Below are 18,638 nucleotides of genomic sequence, written 5' to 3'. Positions count from 1 at the left end.
CCTTCTGTTTCAGTAAGTTGTCACTGTACTTTAGTTGTGAAGTAGTAATTCCTTTGTACCATATTGAGATAATGCGCAAGTGTATAGATAGATTTGTGATTTCTTTCAAGGGTTCTAATCCAGCCATTAGCTAAGTGTTACTGACTGTTTTTGGCACACTATCTTATCTGTACCTGTTGGCTACATATTTTTCTGAGCAACATTCGCCTTTTTCTGTCATAAGCTATATTGTCCCTGCCTCCATCTCACCCTGTCGATGTATCTCCTCCATTCCATATCATTATATGTCTACCTCTGAATTTGCACAATGTCTGCCACTGGGCCACAAATGTAAGTAAGGCTAAATAATAGAAGGGCAACAGTTTATGGCAATAGCTGGTGATTTTATTGCCTTCAGTCGCATTACTCTGTTGCCCTTTGTACCACTTTGCTTGGCTATTTATATTAAGTTAAAGTATTTTTCAACAAGCTGAAGAGTTAGACTGGATGGTGCAGTGGTGCAGTGGTAGCAGTGTCGCCTCACAGCAAGAGGTTCTCTGGTTTGATTCGTGGCTGGGGTGCCCTCTGTGTGGAGTCTGCATGTCCTCCTTGCATTCATGTGACTTTCCTCTGTGTGCTCCGGTTTCCTCCCACGTTACAAAGACATGCATCTGGAGCATTCCCCTCCCTGCTGAAAATTGACTTCGTTCCAAGTCGGACTTTCCCGGTTGACAAATGATAAATAAAAATGAAATGTACAGATTACAGTGGTCAATAGGGTAATGAAGATGAATACATACATTCACATTTGCTAAAATCTGCTGTGAAATATGAGCTATCAGAATTAAGAATTCCTACATGTTGTACTTAGATAATACTCAGATATAAATGTTTTTCTTGCAATATTCTAAAGGTTCAAATCCAGATAGATGAAAAAAATGTATCGGAATATTTTGTCTGACTCCTGTGGCTCTAAATGTTGGCTACACCTTTCCTTACCACATCATTATCCTGATGCCATATTAATGTGCCTGCTCCCTATTGTGAAGCCTGTCTTGTACTGATCATTGCAGGAAAGTTGGCACAGAGCAACACAGAGTACTGCTAATTCCCATTCTAAATTTAACACTTTAACATATGGTCACACATGCACTAATACTTTGCTATCATCAGTGCAATTCAGCTTGGCAGCTCCACACTCAAAGAGTAACATTAAAAAAGAAAATCAAGCTGTGAAGATTGGGGAAAGATGGTGAAGGCTGCAGCGAGTCAAACAGAATTTGATACATAATTCTATCATTTGTAAATATAAATGTAAAATACAGGCTTGTGTTCTTAAATGAAAGAAAACACTGTAAAATGTGCACTTCAAGATTGTATCAACATTGCCATCTACTGTAAGGAAAACTAAGCCAAGCATTTCATCTGTTCTTTCGAAGTTATAATTATGCCTTGTATACCCTTTTGATCTAAGTAGTGGTGCCGAAGAGGATAAATGAACATACATAAATCAATGCACAGACCCCCTATGAGACCTACTGTCTCTGGTGGGGGATGGGCCACTGAATCTATATCTATTTTTGTTGAGAAAGAACTAAGAAAGTTGGTAGATAAATCTGAAGTGATTCTTAAAGATACTAGACATTTTATAGTCTCTATGTCTTTGTTTTTAAGTTCCTGCACTGATTTGAATGACCTTAGTTTTATTCCGTTGGATGTACAGTCATTTTACAAGTATACCCAATGAACAAGGTTTGAAAATATTATATGATGTTATAAAAAGATATGCAAGTTTTGCTGATAGTAAGATTGTGTTGCTGTGTGGCCTAGTTAGCATTATATTGGAACATAACTTGTTTTGTTTCAACGGGCAGTATTATTGGCAATGGCAGGGGGTAGCTATGGGGACCCCCTGCGCCAATAGTTATGCCATTTTGGTTATGAGTGGTTGGGAAGAGAAATATATGCTCAGTCAACATACATATACAAAATATATAGCCCTTTTTAAAAGGTTTGTGGATGACCTTTTTATTCTTTGGCAAGTACCACGTGAATTAATACCACATTTTGTGCAATATTTGACTATGACCACCGATTTTCTTAAATTTACTCATCATCATTCATATGCTGCCATAGATTTCCTTGATGTCAAGATATATAGGACATTAGATGGCCAAATAGCCACACATATGTTCAGGAAAGAATGTAGGGTAAATGCCTCCCTACACAGGAATAGTATGCATCCGAAGAGGGTTTTTAAGAACGTACTGAAGGGCCAGGGCATGCAGATGTCCAGACTAGATAGTGTTCAAGAGGTCTTTGATGCAGATCTATCTAAGCTAAAGGATGAATTTAAATGCAGAGGTTATAAACACAATGAGGTAGATCAAATGGAACATGAGGTTACTGAATTAAGACCCACGAATGCATGTCCTTTTCTCTATGCCAATAATTCAGTTTCCCACAATGGGAATACACAACAATCCAATGAATATCTAGTGAATTTTACGATGAATTATACTAGTGATCATAGAGCTTTTTGTGACATTATTAAGAAGAACTGGCCTATTCTTATGTCACATGAAAAAATCAGCCAGGTTGTAGGACCACGACCAAATTTTGCTTTTAAAAACAAGCGCAATCGTAAACAGATGATATGCTATAAATATAACAATTCACATAGTTTTATAAAGAATGGGTGTACCACTATGTGTGGCAAATGCAATTATTGCTCATTTATAGATACAGCATCTAGTTTTATACATCCAACCACACATTTTAAATATACTAGTAATTGGTATACCAATTGCTGTAGTACATATGTGGTCTACTTAGCTAGTTGTTTATCTTGTCGAAATTTCTATGTAGGAAAGACCAAGAGACAATTAAAGGAAAGGATACGTGAGTTTTAATCTTTCGAGTCACCATTTAACTTCTGATGAAAAGAACTTTTTAAATAGAGGGCTTTCCTTTGTCCCCTCACAAGGAAGCAGTCTCGCTGAACTGTTAATTGATCTACGAACTTTTGCACGCAATGTATCATTAAAATTAATGTATGCCAATTAAACTACTATAGTAAATTCTAATAATACAGTCATTTGTAAGAGAAAGAGTGTCTTTGTTCCTGATGTTATCTAATGTTAGCTGTTTCATTCAAGTTTGTGAGAATGACTTTTATCAATATTTTTCAAAATTAACAAATATCAAGGGACGAAACTTTGTATTTTATAACCTTGATAAAGGTGAAAAACAAGCTTTAGCATTCTTTTCTAATAATAAGAACTTAACAGTGAGACCAGCTGACAAGGGAGGTGGTCTGGTAGTAATGAATACCAAATTATATGATGATTTAATGTTCAATATGTTAAACAATACAAAAGAATATGTGGTTATAACTGACACAGAGCTAGACAGACTAATATATATTGTTCATGACAATCTATATGATCTATTAATGTGCAGACAATTGAACAAACAGCTTTATGATTTCTACGTGATAGATAAACCCTTGATTCCCTTTATCAAGGGCTTACCAAAGATGCACAAAGAGACATTTCCACCCCCAATACGTCCAATAGTGGCTGGAAATAAATGGCTGACCGAGAACATCTCAATCTATTTAGAATCCATATTAGGACCAGTTATAAAAGAAATACCAACTATCCTGAAAGATACGCAACAGCTATTAGTAGATCTTAAAAGTATAATTTATGAGAATGAAACAGGAACTCCTATGATTCTAGCCACTATGGATGTAAAAAATCTTTTCACCACCATACCAAATGATTATGGTATTGAGGCGGTGAGACATGTTATTAATGAACATACCATGATAGATAAAGATACGCAACTTCTTGTTTATGCTCTGTTGGACACAGTGTTGAATAATAATGTTTTCTCATTTAGAGATAAAATATACAAACAGGTATGGGGGGTGGCGATGGGGACCCCCTATGCCAACTCGTATGCTAATTTGGTCCTATATTATTGGGAGTGTCAACATATATTCAACACTTTATATATGAATAATATGATCCTGTATAGACACTTTGTGGATGATATTCTTATATTATTGAAGGGTGATATACCTTCCTTGAAAGAACTTTTAAACTACCTTGAATCCACTACGACATTTCTTGAATTTACTCTTGATTTTTCATATAACACCATTAATTTTCTTGATGTTACGATATCTATTGATAATGAAAGTGGTTTAAACACAAAATTATATAGGAAGGATTGTTGGAAAAATGCTATTCTTCATTACAACAGCATGCATCCAAGACACATTTTTCATAATATTGTCAGAAATCAGTACAGTAGGATCTCTAGACTATGTAGTAAGCAAACAGAACGTAATAAACAACTTGCTATTATGAGTGACCTATTTTTAGAAAGAGGCTATCCTCTAAGTTTAATAGAAAATATTAACAATGAATTTTCTATAAATAATGATATTAATGAACCTAGATATAGAGAAGCTGATAAGGTTGAACAAGTAAATAAAAAGATCACTAATATAAGATTTAAAATAAATTCCAATGATATGAGAACTAAGGTCCCGTTTACAACTAGATACACCAATGATAATCATAATGTTACGGATATATTAAAGAAGAATTGGAATATATTGACTATAAATCCTGAAGTTAAAGCATTGGTAGGTAGTATACCTACTTTTTTCTATAGAAATAGCAAAAACATAAAAAGACTAATTTGTAAAGAAAAATTAGTGTCTGGTTTCATTGGATACAAGAATACCCAAACAGGAACAAAGCCTTGCAATAAATACAGTATGTGCATTTATGTTACAAATAATATAGCCTTTGAAGTACCTGATCTAAATCATAAATATGAGTTCAAGATCAATGCCACTTGTGATACTACCAATGTGATTTATTTGGCTACGTGTCAAGAATGCAATGCCTATTATGTAGGTTTAACATCAAGGCGATTGAGAGACCGTATTTATAACCACGTTTATGAAATAAGAAAACAAATACAAACTAATGCCTTGGCCAAACACATTGGTCTATTTCCTGATCATAATTTTAAGTTTCGAGTGATACAAATAGTGAAGAACAATAAGAAAAGAGGTGATAATATGTTACACCTCGAGAACGTTGAGTTGCAATGGATCCTAAGATTAAAGGCACCTATAACACCAGGCTTAAACAGCGCAGTCAGTATTAAACCTGTTCTAGCTTCACGTTAATATTTTTAAGACCAATTGCATATCATACAATGGAAATAAGATGCTTGGTCTCCTCTTTGTAAGAATACATAATTTATATGTGAATATTTCAATAACAAGTACAGTAATATAAAATAAGATAGTTCATTTATTCATTTATTTATCTATCCATTTAATACAGTTATTTATAGAAATTTATTTATATTTATATATAGCTTATTTATTGAAGCACTCATTAAAAATATTTATGTGAATACTTATATTGAAGATTCTTAGCTAAATATTATACTTATACATCTAAAAGTAGAGGCAGTATACTATAATATAAGTGGTTTAATATTAAGAGAAAATAAAGATAGCTATCTCAGGATATAACAATAATTAAATGAATAAATAAATGTAGCATACTTAAAAAACTACGAAACTTTTTTGTATGTACGTATTTTTATATATATTGAACTATATTTTTGTCTATGTTTCACAATATTTACATAGACACACCTATGTTGTAAGCATACTTGTAAACAATATATATATTTTTAAACAACATCAATATTCAGAGAGTTATTAAAACTCCAAACATCTTCTATTAGTACATTTATTTACACTGACACATTACTTTGACTCATTATATTTTTATAATCATTTATGACTATTAGATAAGATACAGTGTCAGTGATTGCATGAACTAGAACTATAAATTCATGTTTTTAGAATGTATTTTATATTTAACATTGTTTAATTAATCTAATTAATCTATTTTTGATATATTTTATTAAATGTTAAATGTTGATATTGATTTTAAATACAGATATTTAACCTAGTTATGAATTTAATTATATGTATTCATTCAACAATGTGATTCATATTTCTTTTCAAGGAGATATATACTATGTTATTCCCTATTAATTCTTTTGATTACCTAATTATTCCAGAAAGAGCAGGAAATTAAGCTCTTTAAGTACTTAATTGTATAATTGCTGTTACTATAAGAATGCCTGAATTTCTCATTTAAAATGTAACCTGAAGAAGCATACCAGTGTGTATGCGAAAGCGCTCGTTTTTTGGAATAAATTATATTTTCATTACATCGTGGTGATCCTTGCTTGGTGTTCCTGAGAATGTCTATATATATAAAACATTTCATTAACATACCATTTGAATAGTGCAGCAAGACCTTATTTGCAAACCCACTGTAGCTCCAACAGGGAGACTTAGTAAGCCAACCTTATCCTGCTTATGTCTTCATGTTTATTGCACCCTCCTGCTGTTTATTTCTCCGTGTGGCAAGCATCATATTGTACAGAGAATGACAGATTAATGATTTAATAAGAAACAGTCAAACACCATACAGATGTTCCTTCCTGTCCCACACAACATATCATTCCAATTCCTCTCTGTATCTGTCTGTCTCTATCCGTTCAACCCTTCTGTTTCAGTAAGTTGTCACTGTACTTTAGTTGTGAAGTAGTAATTCCTTTGTACCATATTGAGATAATGCGCATGTGTATAGATAGATTTGTGATTTCTTTCAAGGGTTCTAATCCAGCCGTTAGCTAAGTGTTACTGACTGTTTTTGGCACACTATCTTATCTGTACCTGTTGGCTACATATTTTTCTGAGCAACATTCGCCTTTTTCTGTCATAAGCTATATTGTCCCTGCCTCCATCTCACCCTGTCGATGTATCTCCTCCATTCCATATCATTATATGTCTACCTCTGAATTTGCACAATGTCTGCCACTGGGCCACAAATGTAAGTAAGGCTAAATAATAGAAGGGCAACAGTTTATGGCAATAGCTGGTGATTTTATTGCCTTCAGTCGCATTACTCTGTTGCCCTTTGTACCACTTTGCTTGGCTATTTATATTAAGTTAAAGTACTTTTCAACAAGCTGAAGAGTTAGACTGGATGGTGCAGTGGTGCAGTGGTAGCAGTGTCGCCTCACAGCAAGAGGTTCTCTGGTTTGATTCGTGGCTGGGGTGCCCTCTGTGTGGAGTCTGCATATCCTCCTTGCATTCATGTGAGTTTCCTCCGTGTGCTCCGGTTTCCTCTCACGTTACAAAGACATGCATCTGGAGCATTCCCCTCCCTGCTGAAAATTGACTTTGTTCCAAGTCGGACTTTCTCGGTTGACAAATGATAAATAAAAATGAAATGTACAGATTACAGTGGTCAATAGGGTAATGAAGATGAATACATACATTCACATTTGCTAAAATCTGCTGTGAAATATGAGCTATCAGAATTAAGAATTCCTACATGTTGTACTTAGATAATACTCAGATATAAATGTTTTTCTTGCAATATTCTAAAGGTTCAAATCCAGATAGATGAAAAAAATGTATCGGAATATTTTGTCTGACTCCTGTGGCTCTAAATGTTGGCTACACCTTTCCTTACCACATCATTATCCTGATGCAATATTAATGTGCCTGCTCCCTATTGTGAAGCCTGTCTTGTACTGATCATTGCAGGAAAGTTGGCACAGAGCAACACAGAGTACTGCTAATTCCCATTCTAAATTTAACACTTTAACATATGGTCACACATGCACTAATACTTTGCTATCATCAGTGCAATTCAGCTTGGCAGCTCCACACTCAAAGAGTAACATTAAAAAAGAAAATCAAGCTGTGAAGATCGGGGAAAGATGGTGAAGGCTGCAGTGAGTCAAACAGAATTTGATACATAATTCTATCATTTGTAAATATAAATGTAAAATACAGGCTTGTGTTCTTAAATGAAAGAAAACACTGTAAAATGTGCACTTCAAGATTGTATCAACATTGCCATCTACTGTAAGGAAAACTAAGCCAAGCATTTCATCTGTTCTTTCGAAGTTATAATTATGCCTTGTATACCCTTTTGATCTAAGTAGTGGTGCCGAAGAGGATAAATGAACATACATAAATCAATGCACAGACCCCCTATGAGACCTATTGTCTCTGGTGGGGAGTGGGCCACTGAATCTATATCTATTTTTGTTGAGAAAGAACTAAGAAAGTTGGTAGATAAATCTGAAGTGATTCTTAAAGATACTAGACATTTTATAGTCTCTATGTCTTTGTTTTTAAGTTCTTGCACTGATTTGAATGACCTTAGTTTTATTCCGTTGGATGTACAGTCATTTTACAAGTATACCCAATGAACAAGGTTTGAAAATATTATATGATGTTATAAAAAGATATGCTAGTTTTGTTGATAGTAAGATTGTGTTGCTGTGTGGCCTAGTTAGCATTATATTGGAACATAACTTGTTTTGCTTCAACGGGCAGTATTATTGGCAATGGCAGGGGGTAGCTATGGGGACCCCCTGTGCCAATAGTTATGCCATTTTGGTTATGAATGGTTGGGAAGAGAAATATATGCTCAGTCAACATACATATACAAAATATATAGCCCTTTTTAAAAGGTTTGTGGATGACCTTTTTATTCTTTGGCAAGTACCACATGAATTAATACCACATTTTGTGCAATATTTGACTATGACCACCGAATTTCTTAAATTTACTCATCATCATTCATATGCTGCCATAGATTTCCTTGATGTCAAGATATATAGGACATTAGATGGCCAAATAGCCACACATATGTTCAGGAAAGAATGTAGGGTAAATGCCACCCTACACAGGAATAGTATGCATCCGAAGAGGGTTTTTAAGAACGTACTGAAGGGCCAGGGCATGCAGATGTACAGACTAGATAGTGTTCAAGAGGTCTTTGATGCAGATCTATCTAAGCTAAAGGATGAATTTAAATGCAGAGGTTATAAACACAATGAGGTAGATCAAATGGAACATGAGGTTACTGAATTAAGACCCACGAATGCATGTCCTTTTCTCTATGCCAATAATTCAGTTTCCCACAATGGGAATACACAACAATCCAATGAATATCTAGTGAATTTTACGATGAATTATACTAGTGATCATAGAGCTTTTTGTGACATTATTAAGAAGAACTGGCCTATTCTTATGTCATATGAAAAAATCAGCCAGGTTGTAGGACCACGACCAAATTTTGCTTTTAAAAACAAGAGCAATCTTAAACAGATGATATGCTATAAATATAACAATTCACATAGTTCTATAAAGAATGGGTGTACCACTATGTGTGGCAAATGCAATTATTGCTCATTTATAGATACAGCGTCTAGTTTTATACATCCAACCACACATTTTAAATATACTAGTAATTCATATACCAATTGCTGTAGTACATATGTGGTCTACTTAGCTAGTTGTTTATCTTGTTGAAATTTCTATGTAGGAAAGACCAAGAGACAATTAAAGTAAAGGATACGTGAGCATTTATTAGTTATTAGAAAGAATGATTCAACAAATGCCCTAGCCTGTCATGTGAGTGACACAGACTCTACACATACATTTATGTTTAGAGTTTTAGAACAACTTAAGCCTGGTGGTAGACTGAGAGATCTTAATAACATTCTAGAACAGCAAGAGAGCAGTTAGAGTATTAAGCTACACAGCAACACACCACCAGGTTTGAATATCTCTATCCCTTTAAAACCCTTTCTTAAAAGGCGGAGAATAATTAAGTGATTTTATTCTGTGATAGGTTAGTTTGAAATGCTATGTATTTTATAAGCAGTGTATGTGAATTTGTATTTTTTATATGGTCTGAAGAAGTGCTCAGGAGAGCATGAAAGTGCTTACCATTCATTAAACTGGTTTTTATCACATCTGCCTTGGTTTTACCTTGTGGATTTTTGGAAGTCTTTTGGACATTATTTCTATTGTCTTAACTTAAGGAATAATTACTAGAGTGTACATGTGAAATGTCTTTTATTGTTGTAGTTTCCTGAGCAGGTGTTAGATTGTTAAATAATGTAGCCTTTTGGCCTGAGAACTCCAGACTAAGTGTCAAAATGATGTAATGTGTATACTGGAAAAACTTAAGTGTCAAAATGATGTAATCTGGGAGGGTCCAGCAGAAATGTATTAGTGATTTTAAAAACTATTGTTGAGAGAGAGACTGTAAGCATTTTGATCTTGATATCCAACTCTCAGCACTGCCTTATGCTCTCTTTATGTAAGTAGTATCTTAGAAGTATGTTTTCTTGTAGTAATAGCTAGGAACTTAGAAGAAAGTTAGACTAAGTGCTTTTCTGTTATATCAGAACTTTCCTACTGTATTGTTTTAAGTTTCTGTGTGATCTCTGAACTCTTAGTTATCACTGTGGTGTAGTAGTATTGTCTTGTGTTTTTAATTATTTATTATTAAATATTTTAAAACATTTTACCTGTCGCTGGTTTGTGTAGGGATAAGTAAGCTCTAAAGTACATTGCATATTTACAGAGTTTATTGTACAAGGCCACTCTAATAAGCCTTAGACTGATTAGTCACATTACCAATTGGATAATAATATTGCACAGTAATAATCGGACACCCTTTTAAGGGCCTTTGGGTAGCTGATAAGTATTAGCTGATGGTGGCAGAAATTACTACTGTATAGTTTGGGTAAAGGGGCACAGCTAGATAATCTGTGTCAGCCTTTTCCAGGAGTGTCTGTGAAGTTGTATATATATTTATCTCAAAGTGTGTGTGGTGTGTCAGCTACCTGGGCAGGGACATGAAGCACTGGTGGGACAGAGAGGGTACTGGAGGTTGGATTGCCAGCTAGGCTGAGATCTGGACCTTATAGCTGTGCCAGTGTGGAGTCTTATTGGGGACCTGGGGAGCAAGGGAGCAACCAGCCCCAGACTGACTGTGATCTCTGTGTGCACTTAAAGGAAATTGTACTTTACTGTGTGTATTTGTTATCCTTTCTCCTATATGAGACACCCTCCCTGGTGTTAGTGGTAAGGATTGAGGCTTCTTGATTGCTGGGCCAGGGCACGGCTGTCACTCAAGCCATTATTGTTTTAGGTTGTGCAACATCTGTATGTCTGTATTAGTTTTCATATAGGAAAGTTCAATACTCAACATGCAAATGTTGTTGTGCAATGCTTGATGGTGTATCCACTTCCATTGCGAGGAGTAAATTTAACCCTTTACACAGCTCTCTTATCCCACTTTTTACTGAAATATCCTCTCTGAAACACACTGATGAGGTCATCCTGACAAAAGTGCACTTGCCCCTATTAATAGTCAGGCTTCTCCTGTGGCACTTGCATTTCTTACAATATTCTCTAGAATGTGTAAATAAATAAGTAGAAATTTCAAATACATTACTGCTTAACTTCTACAAGTACATGTGTAAGGCTGTATTTCTCACATAGCAATGCTTTTATTCAGAGTAATGATGACATCTGATTACATTTTCCTTACATAAAACATGTAGGAAGTGTTATCCTCTGGCACGTGGGTATGAGACAACATTCTGTATATTGTTGCCTTAGTACAGCAATTACACACAGATCCCTTGCAGCAATAATGTGATGTTATGCCTTGACAGACCAACTTTCTCATAATTATGGTGACACTTCTACCTTGGTGTATTCATCATGTACAATATCATGTATTTTTTGTGGTCAAATGCTCAGGTGTTTAACATCCACATTCAGCGCCTGTTAGCATTGTTGTGCCTTATACTCTAATGCATGAATGGTGTACACCATAGTTTTATAATGGGATAGGCTTCCACCATTCCTTTTACCTGAAAGAAATTGTTTACACACATCCATTTGATGTAATAAGTTAACATAGGTGGAGTGTCACATTGTGTTAAGACTTCCACTGTAGCACTTGTGGTTCATCCGCATGATTAATAAATAGAGTAACATAGATTGCTGATCAGCTCCTTGAAGACAACATTATATACAGTACTGATGTAAGATGAACACATTGTATCTCATTATTGTTATCTGTTATTCATGTTGGGCAGTGAGATATCATCACAGGTTGTGAATGCATGACAGTGAAATGGTTATTTGAGGCATGTCATGCTGTAAGTGGTCCTGTGGCACATGCATTGAGTACTGGCTTCTCTAGCATACCTACACAGATAGACTGGGGTTCAGTTCTGGGACACTGTGTGTACTACATGATGGAAACAGCTTCCTTGTCAAAGAAGCACTGACATTGTACTGCTCACTATCATGTGGGCAGTATCATGTGTAGCTCTTTTCTAGCATTCTTACTAAATCAGATTGCTGATATTATATTCATAACTCCTTTCTTAATGCATACATTCCATTCAATTATTTGTGACAGTGATTTGTTGTGGAACATGCATCCAATACAGAGGTCTGGAGAGAGCCTTGTATATTAGACAGGGGTGTGAATCTAGTAACATCTGTGTGTCAGACAGCAGTGGCAACAGACAATAGTTATGGCACAGTCAGAAGGCCACAATTTCCAGGCCTTGTCCTGCAAGATAGGTTATCCATACACCTAATGATAGGAAAGTGCTGTAAGCCCTTCAAGGGTGTTCTTCATGGAGTATTCTGTATTTTGAATTTTGTATTTTTGTATGCTTCAAGTATTGTATTTGAGGAGGCTCTATTTGAATATGCATAGTGTGGGGATCACTGTCACTTTTTAATTGGGTACATTTAAATAAGGTCTGATAATTGTTTCATATAAATTGACTGCTTTTTTGATGCGTAATTTATTCCTTGAAGGCAATTCTGCCGAGGTACCAGAAGCACCATTAAAAGTTCCTATTTTATTAAGTCATTCTGCTGTGGCTCTGTTTGTTTTTTATTTTGCAGGTGTTAGTAGTTTTGTATTTTAATGTTTGGAAATAGTAAAGCTTTAGATTTAAGAAATTATGTTATTGTAAACAGCCAAATATAATGAGACAGAATCTTAATGCAAATCAAAGAGTAATTTAAAAGCAGTAAATCATAACAGAAGGCAAAAATGTTTTTTTTTCTATTTTAAAACTGCTGTTAGACAGTAGAGACCTACATACAGTGTTCTCATTTACTAGTAACATTACTAGTAGCATGGGTAGTCAGCACACTTGTTATGATGGAGCAAGTAAACAAGAGCATAGCAATGCCATTTGTATTTACAGTTCAGTCAGCATTCATTATAACAGAAATTAGTATACAGATATACAACAAACTGAAAGCCAGATTAAAGTACTCCATTCCAACAATGCATTGGCTAAGTTATGTGAGAGGAAACATTTCTATTATACTATATTGTATTCTTAAGCTGATAAAATGGTCTTATGGTCACCTGTGCTGTTTATGTTCAAGAAATGTCATACATATTTTACTTAGTTTTGTTTTGTCTCATAGTTTGCATTTTACAAGATCTAAAATGACATTCACTCCAAAAACAAAAGTACTCACACGAATCTGAGTAATTAAGAATGCTGCTACAATTTCTAAGTTATTTCTTACTATAGTATAGTATACTTTGCAATGACAAATTAAAATCATTGGTGGTCCATTTGACAGGGCTGCCTGTCCTCACATTTGTAAGATGTCATGTCTGTATGGTGTTTTAATGTCTATATGTTCATGCATGTCTGTTCTCTTTTTAATGGATATACAACACTATGTGCTGTAAGATGAGTTTTGTGAGGGGGATCCCATCATCTCTTGATTCCAGGCCTGTGCTGGTTGGCCTGTAGTCTAATATCATTCGTTTATACATACTTCCTTAGTGATGATTCAAGGACCCTTACTAAAAGCCTTAACTCTGCAGAAAGAGGGCGCTATTCATTATAAAATATCATCTGCCCTCCCCCCCCCCACACACACACACACACACACTGTTGTGAAGATCTAATGGCCTGGCACAATCCAGTTATGTACATTTTTTACACATGCCTTCTCTTACAGTTTGACAAGTTTTGTCTTGTTATTTTTGAAGTCTACAACTGGAATCTACTACACTGAAAGGGGATGCCACCATAATTCCCAGATCTCCAAATTCCATTTGTGAAAAGCAAGGCAGAGATGCATTTATTCCTGCTCTTCCAGCCAGCACCCACATTTCTAGTGAACCTCTAGTCACTAGTAGTGGGGAGGCATGCTGATACCCCACTCTTTGTCAATCAGGCTGTGTCTGCCACCAGTGAATTTTAAGTATTGTCATTTTTAGTGACAGGGAACATATCCCCAGTTTTTAAATATTCACTGCCTCAAAAACTCCACCAACTTTAAAAAAGGGAAAAGTTGAATCTCCTACTAAGTGAGGAATACAAATGCACATGCAACACAATAATTAGTGACCTGACCACCACAACCACCAGGACAACTGTCCATACTTATAATCCTAATGCTTAGCTCAGTATTCCTTGTGTGTTAACTGTATGACTGTATAACATGTTAGCATGAATCATGCAGATAATACTACTGTACGTAATGTGTACACATAGAGAAAGTACAATTTGTAAACATGCTATCCTTGCAAGCTTTGTAAAATTCTATGCCAGTTATTGTCACTGCTTAGAGTCTGGGTCATGGCTGAAAATGGTCCATCAAGCAGCCTACCTATACAAGTAGAAATGGAGAAAAACAATAAAAACAAAAGTTAATTATACATCACTTCCAAGTTACATTTTAAAACATTTCTCATTACAACTTAATGCCATATGCAGTTCAATGTGTACTGCAATAAAAAATGATTTAATGACAAAGGCTGTGCCTCCTTTAACATTCAGTGCCCACTCTCCTTATTCCTAAATCTCTCTTCCCTTAGCTGTTTCTTTCAGTTTCAACAATGACTGTTTAGTACTTAATAGTTCATGTGTTTAACTCCTTTTGACCCTTCTAGGCCCACTAGTTCAGCCCACGTCTGCAGGATCACAGTTAAGACTCTATCCCTCATTTGCCCTCTGTTGCATAGAGCTGCCAGTAAATAATGTTTGGGTCTCACCAACTCTCTTAATATAACAGTGGAATGTATCTGTCAGTGACTAAGCAAGTTGAACACCTACCCTTGCTACTGGAAGGTCAAAAGGCTGTAGGTACTCTCCCCTCAATAAATAAATAGTTTCAGTTCCAGGAGTGACACTGTTGTGTCACAGAGAGAAAGGAACACAGTGCTTTGGAAATGCTATATTTTTGCTGAGACTTCAAACCCCTTGGTTTGATGATAGCTTAGGAGGATATTGCAGTCTTGAAGATACTGTGGCATTTAACAAGTAGATTAATTTCCTTGGTGTCTTTTCCAAGTGCCCCATAGGTCTTCCCTAATAATGGACTAACAATGGGCTACAGGAGTATTAGGATTAATTTAGACTACTATGCTAAATAAATAAAATAAGTAAATATACACTACAGATTCTCTTTTCTTTAACTTTGAGCAGATAAAGTGTGATAATTTTAGTTTCAACAATGACTGTTTAGTACTTAATAGTTCATGTGTTTAACTCCTTTTGAATTCTGTATAATAAGCCTTTAGGTTACTGGGCTGCCACGGTGGTGCAGCGGTTAGCGTTGCCACCTCACAGCAAGAGGTTCTCCGGTTCAATTCTCAGCTGGGGTGCCTTCTGTGCGGAGTCTGCATGTCCTCCCTGTGGTCGCATGGGTTTCCTCTGGGTGCCCGTTTTTCTCCCAAAGACATGCTGTAGGTGGATTGGACACTCTAAATTGGCCCTAGGTGTGAGTGTGTGCATGTATGTGCCTTCTGTGGAAGGTTGGGTGCAGGGCTGGCAACTTGACACTGTAAAACTCCACTGTCAATCATGAGCGGACAGGTGATCCACTGTGGCGACCCCTAACTGGGTGAAAGAAGAAGCCTTTAGGTTACTGATGGTGCAGTTCATTTTCTCAGCATGATCCTATAAGCCAGTAATAAACCTTTTGCAGAATATTATCATGTAAAAAGGCATTTTTTTGGATTATAATGCCAGACAGAATACAAGGGAAACAGACTGATATGTGCACTTTCTTCAGTATAAATTTTGTAAGGTCTGTTTATTATGTCATTTTTGCTTTGGACTCTACCAGCACCTGAGAAAAATATGTATGGTTTTCCCTCCAGGACCTTGTCTGATGACAAACCTATCATCATCCAGTTGACCAAAGGGATGCCAGATATTTCTGTACTAGGCAAAAGACTTACAGGACATTCATTCCTGCTCAAACCCCACCCCTTGACCTTCCATAACCCAACAAGAGTTTGGTAGTAAGGAGCAGCCCAGCTTGCTGCTTCTTGGAGGGATGAAGTATCCTCTCCATGTAGAAGAACCCCCACCCCTTGACAGCTCCTCTGAGCCTGCAGTCACTACAACTCTGCATGAAATCAATCCCTTGGCTGCTTAGTGGGAATGCACTAATGGTAGCACAGACTATGCTAGCTCAGAATTCTAGTGGGTGAACACCTAGCACTTCAGCTAGTTGTCACCCTTGTGGTGCACCAGAGCCACCTCCCCACTCCCAGGATGTATTGGACAGCATCAGTCACTCACTCCCATCTTTCCTGGCCAGCTCCTACATGCACCTGAAATGTTCATCAAACCTGAGTCTCTACAACATACTCAGAGCTTTATCCCTCTACAACACGATGCTGGCAGAAAAAGCATTCATGTTGTGATTAGTCTGTTCATCACCGTAAACATTTATTTATTTTATTTTATTTTACATTTATTTACCGGGAAAGTCCAATTGGACACAGGTCTATTTTCAGTGGAGGCCCGGGGAGAAAAGCTCCAAATAAAAATACATTAAAAATATAAAACATATAAAACACATAAAAGCAGCACAAGAATCAAAGTTGAAGAGTCAGAATATCTAAAATCCAAATTCAAACAGGAAGAGATCAACAGTAACTGGGTTATGGATATCAAGTTATATACACAACAAAAGGTTAGAAGTGTTAACATTTAGCAAATAGGTACATGTGGTGCATAGCAAAACTCATTTGCATTTCTTAGCACAGTGTTTATAATATTGTTATAGAAATCACAGCAAATTTTAAAATATTTTACGTTGATATGTTAGTTTTAAAAATTAGGAGACGAAGAGTGTTAACCCATATTTGAAGTATCTTGAGGTAGCAGACTTTTCTCACTACATGGTAGTTTTACTGGGGTACATAATGTATGTAATACTTTTGAGGTGACACGGAAAGCTGAAGGAATGATGTGAGGTAGAAGGGGGAGACAGTGTAAGAGTAGATCTGTTGTGGTTAGTCTAATTGTTACAAATTAGTAGGGGTGAAGTAGAATAGCGTTATTGATTAGCGACACCTAATGCAGTGGTGGAAAGTGAACCACAAGATTACTGGTTTGAAACCAGAGTACGGTCATGTAAAGGGTAATCAAAGCCTGTGGGTCTAACCAAGAATTCTGATGGGTTAATACTACTAGATAGTGAGGGGTTTTGTGTGGCATATTGATTAAGGGAAGAGCTCGACTGTATAGTAAATGTTTAACCTGGAGAGTCACAGGAGCATAACCAAGTATAGTGCGCTTTAAGGAGCTTTTTAAAATGTGAGGTGGAATTAATGGAAGTTAGGTGGTTAGGCAGGGTGTTCCAGGCTTTAGAAATAGAATAACTAAAGAGAGATTTCCCGGCATCATTGTTAAATTTGATGACGTCTAAGAGGGTTTGGCTACTAGATTTTAAGGTTTTTGCTGTAGAATAGGGAATAATTAAGTTTTCAAGAGCCAGGTTTTTAAATGGGTAGTAATAAAGTTTGTAAGTTAATGACAGTTGATCGAGTTTTGTTAGCTGAGGTAGCTTGCACTGTTTAAAATGAAATTGTGATGTCTGAAAAGAGCTAATGTTGATTAATATTTTGTTTTCCTCTCTCTCTGCAGGTTCCTATCATAGTTCCAGTCATTTTACTCATTGCATCAGTCTATCTGGTATTGGCACCGATCATTGACAAACCCCAAATTGAATATTTATATGCTGTTCTTTGTATTCTTAGTGGTATCTTTCTATATTTTCCACTGATACATTTTAAATGTCATCCAAAATTTCTGTCTAAAATTACTCTTCATTTACAGCTTTTTCTGCAAGTTATTCCTACTGCTAAAAACATTGACTAGTTAATCCAAAAACACTCCATTACATATTGTATTATATCTTTACTTGCAACTGCACTTTGAGAAATTACAATGTCTACACCACAATAAGGAATTATATCAGATGATTGTATAATACAAATGTCAGCTATAATAGCATATAATGTAATTTCTGGTGTACTGTAAGTCTTGTATATTTTTTTGTATAATTTCTTGTATAAGTTTTGTATAATTGGTTTTTATAAGTTTTGTATAATCTCTGTATGTAGAGCTTTTCTCCCCTGGCCTCCACTGAAAATGGATCTTATCTCCAGTCAGACTTTCCTGGTAAACACACACATGTAAAATAAATAAATTAACTGTTTTATACACTATTGAATGTTTTAAATTCTGACAGAAATAATGATCAGTTTTATTTGTATCACACACCTACCATATTTAAATGCAAGGTTACAGTTTGCCACAGAAGTACTTAATTGAAGTAAAACTTATTCTAAATTTTAAACATACAGAGAGACAAATCTTTAATTGTTTTGAAAATATTGGGTTTATTGTCATGC

General features: G+C 35.7%; 1 protein-coding gene across 1 annotated transcript in view; it reads left to right on the top strand.

Moving 5' to 3' along the window:
- Positions 1-18,254, top strand: part of LOC122798550 (b(0,+)-type amino acid transporter 1-like) — a 605,707-nt gene extending 587,453 nt beyond the window's left edge. The window contains exon 6 of the mRNA XM_044067606.1: positions 17,869-18,254. Within this exon, the coding sequence (XP_043923541.1) occupies positions 17,869-18,102 (234 nt within the window). The 3' untranslated portion in view covers positions 18,103-18,254. The remainder of the gene's footprint in view (positions 1-17,868) is intronic.
- Positions 18,255-18,638: the final 384 nt, after the last annotated feature.

Source organism: Protopterus annectens, chromosome 1.part0, assembly GCF_019279795.1.
Source record: "Protopterus annectens isolate FY-2018-M chromosome 1.part0, PAN1.0, whole genome shotgun sequence".
Taxonomy (NCBI): Eukaryota; Metazoa; Chordata; order Ceratodontiformes; family Protopteridae; genus Protopterus; species Protopterus annectens.
This window is presented reverse-complemented; position numbering and strand designations above follow the sequence as displayed.